General features: G+C 42.2%; 1 protein-coding gene across 6 annotated transcripts in view; it reads left to right on the top strand.

The window, feature by feature from the left end:
* Positions 1 to 22,625, top strand: part of nol4 (nucleolar protein 4) — a 186,869-nt gene extending 164,244 nt beyond the window's left edge. For all 6 annotated transcript variants that reach the window (XM_033019683.1, XM_033019685.1, XM_033019682.1 and 3 more), the window contains 3 exons: positions 10,697 to 10,819; positions 19,497 to 19,686; positions 20,850 to 22,625. In XM_033019683.1, coding sequence (XP_032875574.1) covers positions 10,697 to 10,819; positions 19,497 to 19,686; positions 20,850 to 21,052 — 516 coding nt within the window. In that variant the 3' untranslated portion in view covers positions 21,053 to 22,625. The remainder of the gene's footprint in view (positions 1 to 10,696; positions 10,820 to 19,496; positions 19,687 to 20,849) is intronic.
* The last annotated feature ends 824 nt before the right edge of the window (positions 22,626 to 23,449 follow it).

Raw genomic sequence — 23,449 nt, 5'->3', positions numbered from 1 at the left:
CCTGACCTGTCTGGTGTGTTCCTTGGGCTTCATGACGCTGTTTGTTCACTAATGTTCTCTAACAAACCTCTGAGGCCTTCACAGAACAGCTGTATTTATACTGAGATTAGATTACACACAAGTGGACTCTATTTACTAATTAGGTGACTTCTGAAGGCAATTGGTTGCACTGGATTTTATTTAGGGGTATCAGAATAAAGGGGGCTGAATATTTTTGCACGCCACACTTTTCAGTTTTTTATTTGTAAAAAAATTTGAAAACCATGTATCATTTTCCTTCCACTTCACAATTATGCGCCACTTTGTGTTGGTCTATCACATAAAATCCCAATAAAATACATTTACGTTTGTGGTTGTAATGTGACAAAATGTGGAAAAGTTCAAGGGGTATGAATACTTTTGCAAGCCACTGTATATACTAGACAAAATGGGTCTGCTCCCCTAACGCAAGATTCTACCACTCACCCATTCCCCAACGCAAGCCGTTCCCCAAACGCAATATTGCACCACTCACGCCCCCAACTGCGCAGGCGCGGCTCATTTCTCCTCATTCCCTAGCACTCCCTCCTCCATCTCTTCACCCTCCCTCTTCAATCCCTAAAGAGGGAGGGGGAGTAGAGAGGGACGGGGGGGGGGGGGGGGTAGAGGGAGAGGGGAGTAGAGGGGGATTGGGGTAGGGAGGGGGAGAGAGATGGAGGTAGAGAGGGAGAGGGGGAGGGGCTAGAGAGGGAGGGGGAGAGGAAAGGGGGTAGAGTGGGGGGGGAGGGTGGGTAGAGAGATAGAGGGCGAGGGAGGGAGGGGGTAGAGGGGGGTGGTAGAGAGGGTGGGAGTGAGGGTAGATAGGGGGCATCTCCCTACTCCTCCCCTCCCCATCTCCCTCCTCCACATCCCCCATCTCCCCCCTCCACACTTCCCCATCTTCCTCCTCCGCCCCATCTCCCTCTACCATCCCACTCCCCACCCCATCTCCCTCCTCATTTCCCTCATCCTCCCCTCACTCTCATTCCCTGCCCCCCCACTCTATCCCTTCCCTCTTCCCCTACCTCTCTGCCCCTCTCCCTCTCTACCCCTCCTCCTCCACCCCTCTCCCTCTCTACCCCCATCTCTCTCCCCCTCCATACCCCAATCCCCCTCTACCCCCCCTCTCTCTCTACTCCCCCTCCCTCTCTACCCCCCATCCCTCTTTAGGGATTGAAGAGGGAGGGTGAAGAGATGGAGGAGGGAGTGCTGGGGAATGAGGAGAAAACTACCCAAGTCGTAGAGCAGCGCCAGGGCCTGGAGCTCGGCCTGGTTCTCATACTAAACCCGGCCTTGACTGAAGCCTGGGCTTCAGTGCAGGTTCCGACTTCACCGTCCATGGACCCAGGCTCATCCTTGGTTCCACCGGCAGCTTCTTTCTTGGCCCCGGTCACGGCCCCATCCCAAGCTGCGGGCTCGGCCCTCATTCCAGCTCCAGGCTCGGCTCCAGCCCAGGCCCAGTTGCCAGGCTTGGCCCGCGGCAGCAGCCTACCCACCACCTGGTGGCTGCTGGGTACCGGGCGGCCGGCAGCCACCACCACTCCTCATTCACCGCGAGCGCTGGCGTGTCCCTCCCTCCGGGGTGTCCCATCCTGCCTTGCAAGTGCATTGTGATGTCAGTCGGATTTTTCTTTTCTCAAAATGGGTGAGTTTGGGCTGTTTTTAAAATTTCAAGGATCAAAAAGTTCAGAAATATAGGTGGAAATGCGACGGGAAGATGTTTATCGCCTCCAGGGGAAAAATGTGTAGGATGTATGAAAATGGGAAGGCTGTGGCCTAGCATTTGGAAGAAAATAGGAATTAACCAGATTGTTCCCAGATGACACACACACACACACACATATACGTGCACACAAACAAGAGAAGAGTTTTAATAATATAGATAAGCAAATCCCTGATATACCCCCTGAATTACTAAAAGCAGAAATGTAAGCAGATGGTTGGGTAATCTCCTCACTAACCTGCATGCTTGACTGCACTGTACCGCCATATTGTTAATAGTTGTGTAAACTGGATTCTACCTGCCCATTAATGTAATGATCAAGGATATATTTTATGGAGCATTGGGCCACTCCATGGAGAAATATGATGATTTTCAATCCTGCATGTCTTGTTTTCTTGAAGCTCAGAGATGTGTGATGTCTTTTTTATGTGTGTCTTTTTATGATGTTAATGATTCTATCCTTACTGATAGGAGTAATGAGCTACACAAACCTTTCTTCCTTATTTTGCACACGTAGCCTTCATTGCTTTGGAATTTTGTAAAGGCAATCACTGAATGCCTCCCCTGCCTCTTCTAACACCTGAGCTCCTTCAATTTGTGGCATTGATGAAATAAACTCTGCTTTATCAGTTTTGTCTGTGGGTGGGTTCCGGTGCTGGATATTCCATATGATTTGTACAAGTACATTTTCTGAAAATAAACCAAATAGAGAGCATCAAAACTTGCTGCTCAAGCAAAACACATCTTTCTGCATGCTGACTTAAAAGTGTGCCCAGAGCTCCACTCACTGGCATAACAATGTTAGTGACATTTTAATGATAGAAAAGGATGTATTATTCTTACACTTACTATCAATAACACTTCAAAAGGTGTTCTGTTCAGCAATTCTGTTGGGAGCTTTTCAGTGATTGCATCAACTTGTATGAAGGCATAAAATGGTACCAAAAAGGCATTCTTAGCCACTCCGATGCTACTTCATACGACAATTTGAACAATGGTTTTGAACTGTTAATAGTATCTATATTGGTGCAAAGTGTAAAATTGGTACAGCAGTCCTATCTCTAATACACAATACGTGTGTATGCAGTATTAATGATTTTACATATATTTTATTTATATTTTATAATATATATATTTATATTATTATCTTTGTTTGTTAATGTCATTTCACTTAAGATATTGCAATATCTATATGTTTAGAACAACTAAATTTGGTGATACATAAAAATGCTGGAGAAACTCAGCGGGTGCAGCAGCATCTATGGAGCGAAGGAGATAGGTAACGTGTCGGGCCGAAACCCTTCTTCAGACTGATAGGAGGTGGTGGGGAGAAGGAAGGAAAATGGGAGGAGGAGGAGCCCGAGGGCTGGGGGATGGGAGGAGACAGCTCGAGGGCTAAGGAAGGGGAGGAGACAGCAAGGGCTAACAAAATTGGGCGAATTCAATGTTCATGCCGGATGCAGGCTCCCCAAGCGGAATATGAGGTGCTGTTCCTTCAATTTCCGGTGTTGCTCACTCTGGCAATGGAGGAAACCCAGGACAGAGAGGTCGGATTGGGAATGGGAGGGGGAGTTGAAGTGCTGAGCCACCGGGAGGTCAGGTAAGTTCTTGCGGACCGAGCGGAGGTGTTCGGCGAAACGATCGCCCAACCTCCGCTTAGTCTCACCGATGTAGATCAGCTGACATCTAGAGCAGCGGATGCAGTAGATGAGGTTGGAGGAGATACAGGTGAACCTCTGTCGCACCTGGAACGACTGCTTGGGTCCTTGAATGGAGTCGAGGGGGGAGGTAAAGGGACAGGTGTTGCATTTCTTGCGGTTGCAACGGAAAGTGCCCGGGGAGGGGGTGGTACGGGAGGGAAGGGAAGAATTGACAATGGAGTTGCGGAGGGAGCGGTCTTTGCGGAAGGCAGACATTGGGGGAGATGGGAAGATGTGGCGAGTGGTGGGGTCACATTGGAGGTGGCGAAAATGACGTAGGATTATTTGTTGTATGTGACGGCTGGTGGGGTGAAAGGTGAGGACTAGGGGGACTCTGCCCTTGTTGCGAGTGCGGGGATGGGGAGAGAGAGTAGTGTTGCGGGGTATGGAAGAGACCCTGGTGCGAGCCTCATCTATGGTGGAGGAGGGGAATCCCCGTTCCCTGAAGAATGAGGACATTTCAGATGTCCTGGTGTGGAACACCTCATCCTGGGAGCAGATGCGGCGTAGGCGGAGGAATTGGGAGTAAGGGATGGAGTCCTTACAGGAGGCAGGGTGGGAAGAAGTGTAGTCCAGATAGCCATGGGAGTCAGTGGGTTTGTAGTGGATGTCAGTCAGGAGTCTATCACCTGCGATGGAGATAGTGAGTTCAAGGAATGGTAGGGAAGTGTCGGAAATAGTCCAGGTGTATTTCAGTGCCGGATGGAAGTTGGTGGTGAAGTGGATGAAGTCAGTCAGTTGTGTGTGGGTGCAGGAGGTGGCCCCAAAGCAGTCGTCGATGTAACGGAGGTAGAGGTCGGGGATGGGGCCCTGGTACGTATTGAACAAGGATTGTTCGACGTACCCGACAAAGAGGCAGGCGTACCTGGGGCCCATGCGAGTGCCCATGGCTACGCCTTGTGTTTAATTTGGTGATGCATCTTATTTGGTATTAGCCCTGTTTCATCTTGTGTTAAGCTGCCTTCTCTAAAGATATTAGCTTCTTTAGTTTCAAACATTGTTATCCTTATTCTAGTGAAATGTTTGCTTTTTGTTTCATGTATTTGAAATACTTTTTCATGCGAAATCCACTTTTGTTTTATGGATGATTGCAGCTGTCAGTAATCTTTAGAATTGTTTTAGGAGTTTCCATGTCTTGCTGCTAAATAATGCACGTTCTGTTCCAAACATGTGAGTTTTGGTACTTTTTACAAGTTAGTGATATTTGGCAATTTGGTATTTCTGGTGTTAGTCTTTCACAATGTATTGTTCGACTATCATGATAATTGAAGGTAACCTAGATGGTCCTTCCCTTTTGGCATCAATTCCTGGCGCAGATATTTTCATGTGAAGTGCCCCTGTTAACGATACTGTATTGTGCGTTCAAGAGATGGGAGTGTGCTGGTTGAGAGGACGAGCGGTGGAGGATGCAAGATAGCGTGGGGGACAAGCCTGAAGTCAGTGTAGAAAGGGAGTTGGGATATCACTGAAGGGGAAACGTTAAAAGAAGGAACACATCTTTTTAAATAAATATTAAATAAAGGGAAAACTGAAAGGTAACTCTGAAAGAAGTTCTGCATCAGGGATAGAGACTTAGAGAGAAGGATCATTTGGGGAGTGTGTGTTATGTCTTTTTAAATAATTTACAATATATATTAATGATTTAGATGAAGGGATTACGTAACATTCGCAAATTTACAAATGACAAAGCTGGGTGGCAGTGTGAACTGTGAGGAGGATGCTATGAGAATGCAGGGTGACTTGGACAGGTTGGGTGAGCGGGCAGATGCATGGCAGATGCAATTTAATGTGGATAAATGTGAGGTTATCCGCTTTGGTAACAAAAACAGGAAGGCAGATTATTATCTAAATGGTGTCAAGGAAAAGGGGAAGTACAATGGGGATCTGGGGGGTCCTTGTTCATCAGTCAATGAAAGTAATCATGCGGGTACAGCAGGCAGTGAAGAAAGTGAATGGCATGTTGGCCTTCATAACAAGAGAGGTTGAGTATAGGAGCAAAGAGGTACTCTGCAGTTGTACAGGGCCCTAGTGAGACCACCCCTGAAGTATTGCGTGCAGTTTTGGCCTCCGAATTTAAGGAAGGACATTCATGCTATTGAGGGAGTGCTGTATAGGTTCCCAAAGGTAAATTCCCAGGATGGCGGAACTGTCATATGCTGAGAAAATGGAGCTGCTGGGCTTGTATACTGGAATTTAGAAGGATGAGCAGATATCTTATTGAAACAGACAAGATTATTAAGGGTTTGGACATGCTAGAGGCAGGAAACATGTTCCCGATGTTGGGGGAGTCCAGAACCAGTGGTGGGGGCGCTGCAATGGTGGCAGCCCTGTCAGCAGCGCGTTAGTTTTTTCAACTTTTTTATTTTTTTTAGTATGTTTTAAAGTATGTTTTTAATGTTTCTTTGTGTGTTTTGTGTGGGGGGTGGTGTGGGGGGGTTAGGGGGAAACCGTTTCGGCCGCCTCCTCCATGGAGAGGCGACTTTTTCCAGGTCGCCTCCCCCGTGGCCTAACAGCAAGGATCGGCGCGGCCTTTCCCAGAGACGCGCCCGGGGCTTCAGCGGCGGGCGCAGCGTGGACTCTCGGCGTGGAGCGGGTGAGCCCTCGCTGGGGCTCGCTGGAGGGGAGCACTCCGTTTCGCTGGCCCGGGGCAGCCGGCAGCCTGAAGCCGCGCGCTGTCTGCACAGCTCCAGCTGGCGCGGCGTCTGCAGCCCGGGATCCCTCATGGGGGACCCGGGGGAAGAAGAAGCCATCACTGCCGGCCCGCGGCTAACTTCTACCGCGGGCGCGGTGGCGACTTACCATCACCCCTGGAGGGTAGCTTCGACCTCCGGCCCTGCGGTCTGCGGTGCTTCTGGCTGCGGCGCGGCGGGAACTTTAAACTTTAAATCTCGACCGCCAGCCTGCGGCCTACACCAACTTAAAGCCGCGGTCTCCGGTGGGGAAGAGCCGATCCTGGACTTACCTGGACTTGTACCTTGTCCTTTTACCATCTGGACGCCCGCAGCAACGGCTGAGGAGGGTTGAGGTCCCGACCACAGGGGAAAATGGGGGAGGACTGGCCAAATTGTGTGCCTTCCACCACAGTGATGAATGCTGTGGTGGATGTTTATGTTAAATTTTTATTGTGTTTTTGTGTGTGTTCTTAATCATTGTACCGCTGCTGACATATTCATTTCACTTGCACTTTATGTGCAATGTGACAAATAAACCGTATTGTATTGTATTGTATTGAACCAGGGGCCACAGTTTAAGAATAAGGGGTAAGCCATTTAGAACAGAGATGAGGAAACACTTTTTCACACAGAGAGTTGTGAGTCTGTGGAATTCTCTGCCTCACAGGGCAGTGGAGGCCAGTTCTCTGGATACTTTCAAGAGAGAGCTAGATAGGGCTCTTAAAGATAGTGGAGTCAGGGGATATGGGGAGAAGGCAGGAACGAGGTACTGATTGTGGATGATCTGCCATGATCACATTGAATGGTGGTGCTGGCTCGGAGGGCCGAATGGCCTACTCCTGCACCTATTGTCTATTGTCTGTGTCAGGATGGAGGTTTGTGGATACAGATTCAAGATTGGGATCCTAATAACATGAGCAGTGAAATGTTAGGGAATTGAAGAGAAAATAAAATATTTTGAGAACTGACCTGCCAGAAAATCGACACCCCAGACTTCTCCCCATTGTTGGACCAAGAGCCCAGTCTTCTTTAATCAACATCAAAGCAAGTCATGGCTCTCAAATTGTCCAGTTTTAGTGGAACTGTCCCAAGCTATTTACTGGCGTTCAGTGTTGTAATGAATTTTACACAAATTATGATAAGATCCACCATTGTGTATTTCTGATGGTCTTTTTGTGTAGGTACCCATCTGCATGGAGGACCTGCACATTTATTTGAAGGTGCATGGCCTACGCATGTACCCAATATAAATAAGTCTTGAAATAAATTATTTCCTTCAGAGCACAAAATTGCAAAAGCATATCTGGTCCACTGTATTTCAATGTAGACATTTTAGAAATCAAAGGCATTGTTGTTTAGGCAAGAGTTGTAAGCATTTCCTAATGGGCTTTTCCCACTTAGGCGATTTTTCAGGCGACTGCTGCCAAGTTGCCGGCATTCGCCTGAAAAAACAGCAACTGGAACGGCGACTGTCAGAGTGGAACACACACACACACACACACACACACACACACACACACACACACACACACACACACACACACACACACACACACACACACATCGCTTCCTTCACCAGCCCGTTATGCAGGCGGGGGACAGGGCAAGCGGAGGGAGCGCTGTCTGAGTGAAATTCACACGGTGCAAAGCCAAGTTGATACAGACACACATGTACGTTAAACTCTTTAAAAGAGGGCGGAGAAGGAGTGGAGACAACTTTTAAGAAGCCAGACAACTTTTAAGAAGCCAGAGATACACGGCTGTGAAGCTCGGCGGACATTTAAAATTACCGGTTTGTAACTACTGCTTACGTTTTTTTCCCCAGTGTACGGTAAGTCCTTTAAAAGAGGGGAGGAGGGGGGGGGGGGGTGAGAAAGGGAAGAAGGAGGGAGAAGGAGTGGAGCCAACATTTAAGAAGCCAGAGATACACGGCTGTGAAGCTCGGCAGACATTTAACATTACCGGTCGGTGACTACTGGTTACGTTTTTTTTCCCAGTGTACTGTAAGTTCTTTAAAAGAGTGGGGGAGGGGGGGGGAGAAGGAGGGAGAAAGAATGGAGACAACATTTAAGAAGCCAGAGCTACACGGCTGTGAAGCTCGGCGGACATTAATATTACCGGTTGGTTATCCGTGATTCTGAAAACTACTGCTTACGTTTTTTTCCCCTAATGAGCCAATGAAATTCACCGGTCAGCACCGGCTACAACCTATGAGAACTTTCGACCTCCTGGCAACCCACTAGAACCTCCTGGCGACCCACCTACGGCATGAGAATTCTCGCTACTCTTCATGGTGGTTTCATTCTAGTCGCCGTTAATTTTTCAACATGTTGAAAAATTTGCGGCGACCATAATGAGGCCGCGACTAGTTCCCAGAATGCGGGAACTCGTCGTGACCATGAAGGGACTCCCCGGCAACTACCCGCGAACATGTGGTGACCATGTGGCGATTGCATAGTCTCCTGCAGTCACCTAAAAAATCGCCGGGACAGTCCCATGATTCACCATCCTACCTTATCACTGTTAGTAACTATTTGCTACCAACATTGTCATTTTTTAGACTTATTTTTTTCCCCCCTTTTCTTTTCCTCTGAGGATGGAGGACCAGAATAGAAGAATCAGAGGTCATAGGGTTAAAGTGAGAGGGGAAAGATATAATAGGAATTTGAGGGGATTCATATAGAGGTAGGTATATGAAACTCACATGGTAGGTATATGAAACGACTTGCTAGAGGAGGTGGGCGAGGCACGTATAACAACATTGAAAAAACATTTGGAAAGGCACATGGATAGAAAAGGTTGAGAGGGATATGGGCCAAACGCGGGCAGGTGTGACTAGTGTAGATGGAGCATCTTGGTCGACATGGGCAAGTTGGGCCCAAGGGCCTGCTCCTGTGCTGTATGACTCTGTGACATTCCCAGCCTGACCTACCGAGCTTGTAATCATCTTGCCCTGCATTTTGTAACTACTACATTATTTTGTTTATGTACTTTCATCTATGTCAAACTCCCATTCGTTAACCAGATAACCTTATTTATAAATTATCCCCATAGTCATGCTGGTTTACTCTATCAGAGACATCCCCTCCTCCACCTTTCCCACAGCTTTATGAGCTTCTTTTGTCTCTTTCCCAGTTCTGATGAAGGGTCTTCAACCTGAAATGTTAACTGTTAATATTTAACTATGTTTCTCTCATATAATAACCATATAACCATATAACAATTACAGCACGGAAACAGGCCATCTCGACCCCTCTAGTCCGTGCCGAACACATAATCTCCCCTAGTCCCATATACCTGCGCTCAGACCATAACCCTCCATTCCTTTCCCATCCATATAACTATCCAATTTATTTTTAAATGATAAAAACGAACCTGCCTCCACCACCTTCACTGGAAGCTCATTCCACACAGCTACCACTCTCTGAGTAAAGAAGTTCCCCCTCATGTTACCCCTAAACTTCAGTCCCTTAATTCTCAAGTCATGTCCCCTTGTTTGAATCTTCCCTACTCTCAGTGGGAAAAGCTTTTCCACGTCAACTCTGTCTATCCCTCTCATCATTTTAAAAACCTCTATCAAGTCCCCCCTTAACCTTCTGCGCTCCAAAGAATAAAGCCCTAACTTGTTCAACCTTTCTCTGTAACTCATCTCAGTTTCTCTTCCCACGAATGTGACCTGGCCAGTTATTTCCAGCATTTTCTGCCTTTATTTCAGATTTCCTGCATGTGTTTCATCTACTCGTATAAAATAAGATAGCTCTCAATTGTTAAAATATTTGTTTTTCTTTTGTTTAAACATTGGGGCTTATGGTATTTTCTAATAAAAATTGAATGATGTATCATAAAAGAGTTTGATTTAATGAAACTGAATTTAATAAAATATTTATGATGCAGTCAATCTTCAGGTAAAACAAATTTGATGAAAATGATGAAGACCTAATGGAGAATGATGTTTTAATGAAAACTAATTCACCAAATTATGTCAGATTTAATTCTGTTTATTTCACCTTAAAAATATTTTAACCCTTATGCTTTCCCTCATATCATTCACAATTCCACACCTATAATTTCCTATTTGCAAATAGTTTGCATGTTTTGAAGCAAGGAATGAACGTTTTGTTATTTCCAATACTTCTAAGGTAACTGTCAGCAAAATCGTAATGTTGAATGTGGCATTCAGTATGATTATAAATTGCAGCATGCCTATAATATGTTTTTTGCAGTCCAAGTTCTTTGAGTTGAAAGTGGCAGTTCTGTAACAGCAGTAGTTATGCAGCAGTCAACCCAAAGGATGCTGCTTAGAGTTGGTGAAAACTGAAACAGAGAAAAGTAGACTGAATTAAGCCTACTACAGTTAAGCAGAAAAAAAACATATTTGTGATAGCTTTGTGTGGCTTTGTTAGGTTTGATCTCGAATGTCAATTGTATATTTTAGTAATTTTATTTTTTTGCCTCACATTGTGTTGAAGCAAACAGGTTTGCTATCGGTGTTCTTGTTTCAGAAATATAGTCCATAAATATTTGCGTAGGCTTTTAATTACCTTTTACAAGTCCAGTATAATCTTTTGTGTTTCTTTCTTTAGTCTCGCCCCATCCCTTCGCACCTCACTTCTGCAGTAGCAGAGAACATATTGGCCACCGCATGTGAGAGCGAGAGCAGAAATGCAGCAAAGAGAATGCGTCTGGATGTACGTCAACAGCAACAGGTATTCGTCTCAGAATTGAATGAGTCTCATATGGTTACAGTGTAATTGATATAAAAAGTACATGATAATATGTCCCTTAGGTGATTGTCCTTATTTGAGCTGAACACGTAACCTGAATCACAGATGGAATGGTGGAGATTCCATTCTTTGGAAAAGATATTAACTGAGTTACCATATCCCCATATTAGGGTTTTAATAGATATTAAAATTAAAATACTAGTACTCAAATATAACATGTTAAACAAGATGCTGAGATACAACTTGATGAAAGTTAACTGACGATTGCAAGGATGAAACATAAATGGCCTTGCCAAGGTGTCAAAAGTTAATCATGAATGGGTTTGCTGTTTCTTGAGCTTTTCCATTTTCACTCTGGTGAATATTCGAACATTCATAAGTTCACTCAAGAAGTTCAGTTGCTTTTGTCTTTGGTGTGCAGTTAAATGCCTATTTGGGTGCCCTAGAAAAAATAGCATTATTTGCTAAAATCCAATAATAAAACAGTGATTTACCACTAGCAATAGGTTAGAGCAGGACCTGGACCAGTCCTAGCAGGATATAACCCACTTCTGCACATATTTCTGACACTTTACTACACAGCATTCAGAGAAGGATATTTTGGAAGAGACAGGAAAGGCAAGACTTGGGGACATCTGCAATTCCGTCAATAACAAGCTGGGGAAATGATTCTCTGCGCTAAGCTGGCAGATCTACAGATGCATTACAGAACCTGCCAGGAGGTAGCTTCAGTAGTCTCCTCCAGGAGTGAAAATTCCCAGTCAATGAAATAATGCTTGTAGAAATATCATATTTCACAAGAGACATCAAGGTGATCTGACTGTTTACATCTGCAGAATTGTAATTCTCACACAATGGACTGAGGTCCGAGAGACAATAGACAATAGGTGTAGGAGTAGGCCATTCGGCCTTTCGAGCCAGCACCAGCATTTAATGTGATCATGGCTGATCTTCCCCAATCAGTACCCCATTCCTGCCTTCTCCCCATATCCCCTGACTCCGCTATCTTTCAGAGCCATATCTAGCTCTCTCTTGAAAGTATCCAAAGAACCGGCCTCCACCGCCCTCTGAGGCAGAGAATTCCACAGACTAACAACTCTGTGAGAAAAAGTGTTTCCTCGACTCCGTTCTAAATGGCTTACCCCTTATACTGTAACTGTGGCCCCTGGTTCTGGACTCTCCCAACATCGGGAACATGGTTCCTGCCTCTAGCCTGTCCAAACCCTTAATAATCTTTTATGTTTCAATAAGACCTCCTCTCATCCTTCTAAACTCCAGAGTATACAAGCCCAGCCGCTCCATTCTCTCAGCATATGACAGTCCCGCCATCCTACGCTGCACTCCCTCAATAGTAAGAATGTCCTTCCTCAAATTAGGGGACCAAAACTGCACACAATACTCCAGGTTTAACATTAGATTTTACAGAGAGGTTTGAGTTCTTCAAATGTGGTTCCACTCACCAGAAAACCCAGAGATGTTACAGCATGCCTTTAAATTAATTGGATCAGGAATGTGTTATTGACGTGTTATGTTCAGTGAGGGTAGGTTCCTGGAGGTTTTCATGCAAAATCTGGGCTCTCCTGACTGATTATACAGTCACAATGTTAAGGATTGTAGTGTTGAGGAATTCACTCGGTTCTTCACATGTATTTTGTATGCTTTTTCTGAAAATCATATTTAGTCAGGATTACCTTATTTCCCATGTGGTCAAAGTCAGCCTCGTCCACTTAGGTGGAAGTGAGTCTCGGTGCTAAGCAGGGCCTCTGGTGGCCACCATCTTTGTTTTGTTTGTCATGTTTCTGTTGCTCCTGGGTTCTGGGGCTCATTACCTCTCTACTTCTCGCAGCAGCGGCTCTCTTTGATTGGCAGCAAGCGGCAGCAGAAGATGAAATATTCACACTTGCTTGGTGTATATTGTAAAATGCCCCTGGCCACAGAATCTCATCATCAGCAGACTTCTGTTTATTTATCCCATGGTGATTTTGGAACTCCATTGCTCTTGTATATGTGGTCACTCGCACTGGTGGAGAGCATGTTGGGACGAACAGCTAACAAAGTAGTGAAAGCCCAGCAATTATCTCTCTGGGCAAAGCCAGATACTAAAAATGTCTGGCATTGTGGACAGCTCTGGGATGTTTCCCAGAAACATGCCACTCACCTTGAATAAATTCTTCTTGTAGTCCACCACATATATATGGATGGTGTGGAAACTTTTCCTTTTCAGTGATAAACTGTCCAGTGTATCAAGGGGAGGTCCAGTTGGCATATGTTTGCCTGATTTCATGAAATCAGAATGCTAACAAATTCCAGTTCCTTAAGATGTCGTCCTTTCCTTAAGAGTCATGGGTGTTTAACTGTCATGGATCCTGGGAATGGAACAGTGAAATTCTCACTTGCCACAGCTTTACAGGCCAATTAATGCAATAGCGCACAAATAAATATACAATAATACAATGTTAATAAACAGTAATACTCAATACCCGGACAATAATAGTTTAAGACTAAAGTACGTAATGTCACCAAAACAAAGTCCATTGTAGATCATAGTTGCTAAGGGAGGGTTGTGGTTAGTGTTGTGCAGTGTTAATAGAGTCTGATGGTTGCTGGGAAGAAGCTATTATTAAACCGGCGGACATGGTTTTCAGGCGTCTGTACCTTCCCCCAAAGCTATTAGCAAGATGAGAGCCAGGGTGGTGTGGATCTTTGATGATATTAGCTGCTTTTAGAGACAGCAACTGTTGTAGATCCATTCAATGCCAGGGAAGTCAATACTCGTGGTGGAACAGGCAATGCCTTCCACTTTCTGCAGTCTCCTTCATTTCTGGGGGTTCGAAGTACTGATCCAGGCCTTAAAGCAACCAGTCAGTCGGCTCTCCACCGTAAAAGTTCAAAAGACTATTGGTCGACCTACTGAACAGCCTCAATCTTCTAAAGAATGTGGTCACTATTATTGGTAAATGACAATTTGTCATTTTCGTTACTTCTCTGTTCAGCTGCATTATTTGATAAGGTTCTCCAGAAAGGGATGTGGAGGATGGGACATTTGGGAAAAAAATCCCCACTAAAATTATGCATTATGCATCATTTGTTGTATGTTCTGATTCCAGATAATTGTTAGACATGTTAATAGCATACAGACATTTTCAAATTACTTCCTTCTAAATGTAATGAAAATATTTTTCTGTAAAACATCCTATATTTTTCTGTGAAACATCCTATTCATCCATTATGCCTAAATTGGTTCCTGATTTTAACATTTCCATTCTTACTTTCAAATCCCTCCGTTGCCTCACTACTCACTTTCTCCTTAACCTTGTCAAGCTCTTCAACCCACTGTGAGATCTTCAGTTTTAATGACTTGTCTATTATGAGTGCGTATACTTAGCTTATGAATTTCCAACCTCTTCTCTGTTTTGTTTATATTTAAGTTGGTCCTTAGATTATTTTAGTTGTTGGCCCTCCATTCCCTTTACGTAGCTTTGTGTAAAGATTTGTTTGGTAAAATGCGAGTTGAAGTCCTTGGAAGATTTTGCTGTGTTAAAGACACTGTATAAATGCAGTCGCTGTTATTAGTTTAGAGATACAAACAGCCAGATTTAGAGATAGAAATGCCAGAAAACTAGTCCACACCGACCATCAATCACCCATCAACTAGTTCACACTTGCCCACCCTAGTTCAATGTTATCCCACTCTCATATCCACTCCCTACACACCAGGAGCAATTTCCGGAGGCCTACACATCTGCATGTCTTTGGGAGTCCATACTTTCAATAGGATGAGGTTTTCTTATTTCCGCCCTCTGTCCTATCCTTCAGAGCATTATGTTCGCCAAATATCCAGCGTCCCGTCCCTTCAGTGTGCAGATGAAACAGTAAAAAAATAATCACCAAAAAGCACTTAATGCATTCATTCCTTTTAGACTTAGTTCCTCCCACACTGCTGAGTGCATTGGGCAGCAAGCTTTCGCCATTCTGTATGGTTATGTCCGACGTCTTCCACCCTCGATAGGCTTGCGTCCCGGGCTTCCAAAACCTTCTGGAATGTTTGCCTCCATGTGAGTTTTGGTCGGCCTTTTTTTCTTCTTCCGTCAGGTTGCCATGCCATGCCATGTCTTAGGTGCACGTTCTGGTGACATTCTGAGTACGTCCTGCAAATTTCATCCTGCGTACCTCTATGTCCTGGCTGAGAGGCTTTGTTGCAGTTTCCTGGTAGATCTTCACCCCAAGAACAGGACAGTTTCGTCAAATGCCACAAGCCAGGAAATAATAATTCATTGAGGGGTTGGGGGGGGGGGGGGGGGGGGGGGGGGGGGGGGGGGGGGGGGGGGAAATCCTGCAAAACTACATCCTCTTTGATTGATTAAATACATCAACTGCTTCCAAAGTGCTGTGAGGAATTCATAGTTTGCAGTGACACGAGATGAGTTTGTGAGCCTGTTACCATGTTTGGTGGAAATATACCCAGCAGCCCCTCACGGCATTAATTTTTCATCTACATGCCTTCTGCACACGAAAGAAAATGCAGCCCTAAAGCAAACTGCAGTAATGTAAAAAACTAGTTTCTGAAATAAACTTCTAATACTGAGTGATTTATGTTGTTCTCCTTTGAGCAGAGAAGACAGGGAGATTTTTTATAACCATGTTCAAAATTATAATGGGGCTTGATAGAATAAAGAGCTAATTCTTCAGTCATCACCCAACCCTGCATGTGTCAAATTACTTAGAAATGGACTATCAAAATAAAGGGCATCTTTGGCATCGTGCACCTTTACTGAGTTCATCACAAACAATAGTAATAGGCGGCCCACATCACAAGCATCCTGCCCTCCAGCTAAATAGCTACCCTCCATTAGTACTCGGTCAAGAAGGTACTGTAGCACACGATTGCAAGGCAGCAAGTGCAGTAGCAACTAAACAGCATTTTGCTTTCTCAAATGCACTGGTGAATTACATGATCGAGGCACTAAAGTATTCAATATTAGTTCACTTCTAGTACATGTTATACATTGCAGTCCTTTTTTATTTGTGACAGAAGAGGAAGCATCAGATGTGCAGAAATAAATTAATAATCAATGGAATTTCTGCTATTATGTACTTGGCAACTTCTTGCAAATGCACTGATGTAGGTGTAATCGCCTGTTGAATATTATGCTGCAGTAATGTATCTGAGGCCAATCCACAATAATTTAAGCAAAGGACATGCAGCTTCTAGAATTTCAAAATTATAGGTTTGGAGACTAATTGCATAGCCATAAACTAGTGAGCCCAGCCCAGTGATGGACAAGCTTTTGGAGATGGTAATACCAGAAAAAGTACTACTAATTTAGAAATTATGAATTTGGAACTGCTGACACATGGCCCAGAATTTCCTGGCAGTGGCACCCATGCTCGCTGCTCCCTTTTCTTCTAGATCTGCACTTACCTGGAATGGATTTTAGAATCATAGAGCGATACCGCGCGGACACTTCCTTCAGCCCACCAAGCTCACCTTCATGCTGACCATCAACCACCCATTCACATCTCTTCTCACAGGTACTTGTTGAATGAAATCTGTTCCAACATGATTAGCAAGCCCCGAACTACAGATAACCGTCCCAATTATAAAATAGTATTGGGACTGGATCTGAACAAGATCTGCCACAGAAATGCATTGACAGCCAGATAATGCTTGCACCCACTAACCAACTTTCCTTATCTAAATGGATTAATTTTTTGCTTAGATACCATGGCCCAAATGGGCTCCTTCAGATTTCTATTTTATGTGTCCTTTAATTTAGGAAGGTTTTTGAGACTTAAAGAAGAGCCTGCAGAAGAACCTATGGAACTCTTCCATCCCAAAAACATTGTAACGAGGGGTTTTGATATATTGAATAACGGGGTAAAATACAGCTTTTCAACAGGAAAATTTAAAGTTTGTGAAAGAATGAGAAAAGGAATGAGACAATATATCAATGATTTAGCAGATCCATGGTTGTATAATTCTGTAATTCCTAGCTTGGTAAATTGCCTTCATATGTGAAGAGCCGATTTGAATATATCTGTTGGTCATCTATACTGTTTTAATCTACCCACAGATCTGCCAATTCTAGCACAATTTTCTAAATATGATGGTGCTGGGAGTTCTGCATTTTATTGACAATGACTCAATGATACTTTATTGTCACTTGTACCTAGGTTCAGTGAAAAGCTTTTGTTTTGCAACCCTGTGAAAATTAAAGAGCAATGAGTCAATATCTGGAAAGCAGATTTATGACTTAAATTTCTTAAAACATGTGATATTGGCTTTGAATCTGCTGTGTACTATGCAAAATCTATCGTTACAGGATCACTCTTGATAAGAATATAGATGTGGTATCATATCCAGCTCCCAAAAATAACCTGAGTTTTAAAGTAATTTAAAATATATTTCTGCAGACTTTGAATATCCTACAGAAAGGGTAAATGCCAGTCACAGATTTATCCTAATTTAAAAAAACAAACATTCACTGTCCATTTCTTTCCATAGATGCTGCCTGGCTGCTGAGTTTCCCCAGTAGTTTGTTCTTTGCTCCAGATTTCAGCATCTGTGGTTTCTTGTGTATTCATTATTCCTGATATGTTTCATTGTCCCACAATAAGTATAATTACAATTATTAAAATAACAAATAAAAGAATAAATAATTAAGCCATTTTTTAAATGTTGTATCTTTCAACTATTTCAAATAATACCATTTTTGATTTGGGGCAAAACTCTTAGTAGGGTTTCAATTTGGAATCAATATTTATGTTGGTATGTATAGAAAGTTTTCACTTAGCATTACGGTCTATAATTTTCTGTCAATTTAAATTAACTAATTTGACTGTAACAGGTCTGGATCTTACTGTAGTAAAACCAATGAAGCCATCAGTTATTACTTTTATATGGTTCAGCATATAAATCAAGAAACTACTGTTAGATACAACCTTTTTCCCTACAGATTGCAATGCTGCAGTTATTGAAAATATATTAAATTCACAGCAATGGTATGGACCCAGTAGATATATTGTAAAATCAGCTGAAAAAGTTGTTGATACATTGATGAGTAAGTGTTATTATGACTGAACATCCTTCAAAACATCTAAACTTTAAAGATGAATTTTACAATATTTTCCCTCAGCAGAAAATTTGAAGTCCTGATTTTAAAAAAAATCACATTAACATTTTCTGCTTGTCTCTTTTAACTTGTGTCTGTAATCTTACGTGCTTTTCCAAATATTTGTTGCTCTATGTTATCTAAATGTAATTAAAATTAGCTGACTTAGTCTTACTGATTTGGACTGGTGTACCATGACACCCAGGTCTCGTTGCATCTTCCCTTTTCCTAATCGGCCACCATTCAGGTAATAGTCTACTTTCCTGTTTTTGCCACCAAAGTGGATAACCTCACATTTATCCACATTATACTGCATCTGCCATGCATTTTCCCACTCACCCAGCCTATCCAAGTCATCTTGCAGCCTCCTAGCATCCTCCTCACAGCTAACACTGCCCCCCAGCTTCGTGTCATCCGCAAACCTGGAGATGTTGCATTCAATTCCCTCGTCCAAATCATTAATATATATTGTAAATAGCTGGGGTTCCAGCACTGAGCCTTGCGGTACCCCACTAGTCACTGCCTGCCATTCTGAAAAGGACCCGTTAACTCCTACTCTTTGCTTCCTGTCTGCCAGCCAGTTCTCTATCCACATCAATACTGAACCCCCAATACCGTGTGCTTTAAGTTTGTATACTAATCTCTTATGTGGGACCTTGTCGAAAGCCTTCTGAAAGTCCAGATATAACACATCCACTGGTTCTCCCTTATCCACTCTACTAGTTACCTCCTCGAAAAATTCTATAAGATTCGTCAGACATGATTTACCTTTCATAAATCCATGCTGACTTTGTCCAATGATTTCACCACTTTCCAAATGTGCTGCTATCCCATCTTTAATAACTGACTCCAGCGGTTTCCCCACTACCGATGTTAGACTAACTGGTCTGTAATTCCCCGTTTTCTCTCTCCCTCCCTTTTTAAAAAGTGGGGTTACATTAGCTACCCTCCAATCCTCAGAAACTACTCCAGAATCTAAAGAGTTTTGAAAAATTATCATTAATGCATCCACTTCTGGGGCTACTTCCTTAAGTACTCTGGGATGCAGCCTATCTGGCCCTGGGGATTTATCGGCCTTTAATCCATTCAATTTACCTAACACCACTTCCCGGCTAACCTGGATTTCACTCAGTTTCTCCATCTCATTTGACCCCCGGTCCCCTGCTATTTCCGGCAGATTAATTAAGTCTTCCTTAGTGAAGACAGAACCAAAGTAGTTATTCAATTGGTCTGCCATGTCCTTGTTCCCCATGATCAATTCACCTGTTTCTGACTGTAAGGGACCTACATTTGTTTTAACTAATCTTTTTCTCTTCACATATCTATAAAAACTTATGACAAGCTTATAAAATTCCCAGGCTGCTTGTGACCACAATGTGGCCATTAATTTTCAACTAAGGAAGGAGAATATCATTTTTCGTCAAACATAACCTCCGAATGTTTTTCTGACAGCAGAAAGTTAGAAAACTTTTTGTTGCTTTTGTTTGCATTACTATTATTTCCATTAAATTTGTATTTCATTGAAAGAAACACTTACTCTTTTGCAGGATGAGCCGACGACAGTTGGGAAGCAATGGACAAAAGACTCTGCCCAAGTTAATTACACAGCTCCAGCAGTTTCTTACTCTCAAGATCTGATGTACATCAATGGAAATACAGGCTATTACCATGGTTACACGGGGCTGGGTGGTGGGAAGCAAAATCCACCTTCCTTATCAAGTGATAGCACTAGCAGTGGTAGGTATATAAGATATATTTTGTTGATCATCAGTAATATATCAAAAGCAATACTAAAACATCTAAAACAGCCTGGGGTTAGCAATAATTTACATATTTGTGTTTCATTGCACCTTGGTGTATATGACACTAAACTAATCTGATCTGATACTGAAATATATATCCTTCAATTGCCAATATACAGGATTGTGCACCCAAACTGAAAGGTTGCATTTCAAATTCAGTGAATAATCAAAGACATTTATAGTTTGAGCATATTGCTCTTATTTCAACAGCTGAGAGCAGGGTTTGTATTTGCTGGGTTCCAGAGTAAAGTTGTGCAACAACATGTGGCCTTTCACAGAACATAGGCTCAAATGTGGATTGGAAAATAACAAAATGGCAGCTGGGATGCTCCATTGTCAAGTTGAATGTGGACTGAAAATTTGACTGAGCATTTTCAATCGGGTTTCACTCTTACACCAATCTTCAATGTTGAATGTTGTGTGTAGGTTCCTTTTGGACAATGCACATGAGGTTGGATCACATTTGAACAGCCATGTTCATGTTGAATGATGGGGCTGATTTGAGGGGCCACGTGGCTTTCTCCTCTTATCTTCTTTGTCCGTGCTTATTGTTCTGGGAGCAATAGTTAATTGATTGCCACCTCCAGAACAATTGCACTTTATTAACACAACACTGGAAAATATTCCCATATAAGGCAAATCACTACACTTACCTTGATAATCAGGTCCAAGCTTGCATGAAACTGAACCAAATGAACAGACCATCTCGATCTTTCTGCAATTTAAAGCCTTCGTCTTTATTGTCAACCACATGTATAATTTTTCTACTGTGCATCTTTCTAATGCCCCTGCATTTAGGCCTTTCGTTATTATTTATACATGGCAAGGAACTAATTATTGAGCTCAGCATCACTCCACTCCAAATAGCTTTACAGTTACAAAACACCCATAAAACTTTTAGCCCCTTCTTGCCGATGAGCAATATTTGAATTTAATTGGCTCTTCACCCTTGGATCCATGCATTTTATGTTTTGAATGAACCTTGTTAAAAAATGTGAAGGTAAAATGATATTATTAATAGATTAACTTGGAGATTAAGGAAGGATATACAGTAGAACAACATCCAAATCCTGAGTAATGTTTTATTTTTATTCAAAGGGCCAGCAGATCTCAGCGTGAAGAAGTCGCTTGCATCACACTCCGGATCCTCCAACATTAACAATTCCAAAACTCCACCAGCTCAGCTGAGTCCCACTGAAATAAATGCAGTACGACAGCTTGTAGCAGGATATAGAGAGTCAGCAGCCTTTTTACTTCGCTCAGCAGATGAGCTAGAAAACCTGATTTTGCAACAGAATTAACTCCAGCCAAACTGCTCACTCTCCTACTGGTATTATATTTCTTGGTAAGATATTTCTCTGTTACTGTGCAGGACCACGAGATAAAGGCTGTCATAGTCTACCATCGTGCCCCTGAATGTGAAACACATATTGGACCACCTTTGGTCTTTAATGAGGAAACATTACATTTACAGAGTTACATTTCAGTCTGTTCTACTTCATATTTTCTAATTGAAGGAGCAAACAGATACGACCTCAAACGTTTAAACATCTTCAGTGACTGACCACCAAGTAAAAATGGCAGCATCAATATCGTCTTACTTTCCAAGTGCAATATGTTTTAAGGTGCTACTAATTGTTTAGTTTGGAGAACTACATGAATTGAAGTTAAGGAGACTTTATACCTGTGGATAAGAAACGGGTTACAGAAGGTGCTGTAGAGTGGATTTAGAGTGATGGCAGCAGGTTTAATGGTGATAAGAGCATGAGAGGGATGTTTACAAAGCCCATATTATTTATCAAATTGGGTTTATGCCTCAATCGCAGTTAATCACCATCTTTTGTCTCCCTTGTGTTCAGGTAAATTTAAATTCTGATGACTAGTATGGTGCCTGTGTAAAATGCATTGAAAGCAAAATAGACACGTTGTTTTTAAGATTGATTTAAACCTAAAGTTTGTCAGAAAAATAAAACAAAAAACCTTGTGGATGTATTTCACTGTAGGTTGTATATTTTGCAAGTAACAATCTGAAAAATTTGTACAGTTTCATTTTAGAGAATTCTATTACAAGGATGTCTTGAGACACCTTTTACTGTGGGATGTATTTTGCTGTAGGTTGTATATTTTGCAAGTAACAATGTGAAATCTTTGTACAGTTCCATTTTACAGAATTCTATGAAAGGAAGCCAGGAGACATTATTTTGATGTGAAGTGCAAGTTGTGCAGTTTACTGCTATTTTTTGTTGTTCCCTGAAGCCTGTACTGACTGGATGCAGTTCTCTCACAATTACCGTGGGTGTACTTATATTCTGTCAATTATTTTGTAAATTATTAATTATACATACATTGGTGTTAATTTCAGTTGTTTAAGACTATTTTATATGTACCTCTTGGGGAAATTGGTTTTTCATGTTAGAATATAATTTAAATTTTGTACTTCTGCTGTGCACTTAGTGAAGAGGTATGTTGGGTTTCCCTGTATAGTTTCTACACTTGTGAATTCCTTACAAACTGTCTCATTCATGTTGATTCCCATTTATCTTTTGATAATTGTATTTAATGAATTGGTAAAATTTTGAGTGTATGTGAATTAATGTTTTTCAATTTATTAACAACTCCTGACTGTGATTGTGAACTGCGTTATGTGCACTTCGTTCTATAGTAATTGGACAGCACTGACATCTAAGCTTTTTGTAATGTTTATTTGAGTGATTGATTGATTGATATATTGTTTAACAAAGTCAAAATGGTTGGTATTGTAGGTGAATATAAATGTGGAAAACAGTCACTGCTATAATCCAAATACTTGTGGATTTTTCCTTCTCTTGCAGCATATACCTCAAATAGAAAGCTGGAACCAATAAATATTGAACAAAATTAGTTTTGAAACATATTGACAGATAATGCCAAAATATATTTGTAGTGCAACGTAAGTGCCTTTTCTTTCTGGTTGAACAACTGATTCTAATGGATTCATTACCAAGAGAAAAAGGCATCTTTAATAGCATCAGTTGTTCACTGTTTTTTTTTAGAGGTCTCACTGCTGCACTGCAAATTCATGGTTCTAAAAATTATATAAATCTTCGCTATGGCACTAGACGTTAATTGATTTTTTTTTCAACATTTTACATGCAAATCATTTCTAAAAAAATATTGTAATTATTCTACGTGAATTAATTACCGTGTACAGGAGCATAAAGGTGTTCTCGTTCTATTCAAAACAGAAGTTTACATGAATCATAATCAGTTAATGGAAACCTTCATTTTGACTGTATATGAGAGCCTAATGATGTGATGTGCATGGCTCAGCTACTCTCAGTCAATTTACTTGAACATCAGCGAGGTTAGGGAACTGTTTACTGAGTTCATTTTCCTTATAAAGGCTTAACAAATCACATGTGGCCTGGAACTACGAAGACCCAGTGCTGTTTATTTCAATGTGGAACAAATGACAATCAACATTTCTCTGTGTCAATTTGTTATGACAACTATTTCCAAATCATTCCTTGCCATTGTTGAAAAGCAACCAAGAATTTCCCAGATTGACTCACACTTACATGATTGATGTATTGCAGACAACGATGTGGACCCAAGGGCATTATTTGTCACTTGACACGATGTTTTAAGTGTTACTGGGGGAGGTTTCAGTATCTTTTTTCCAAATATTACCAATTATTTGTCACTCTCAATCCCATCAG

This window comes from Amblyraja radiata, chromosome 4, assembly GCF_010909765.2.
Source record: "Amblyraja radiata isolate CabotCenter1 chromosome 4, sAmbRad1.1.pri, whole genome shotgun sequence".
NCBI classification, from domain to species: domain Eukaryota; kingdom Metazoa; phylum Chordata; class Chondrichthyes; order Rajiformes; family Rajidae; genus Amblyraja; species Amblyraja radiata.
This window is presented reverse-complemented; position numbering and strand designations above follow the sequence as displayed.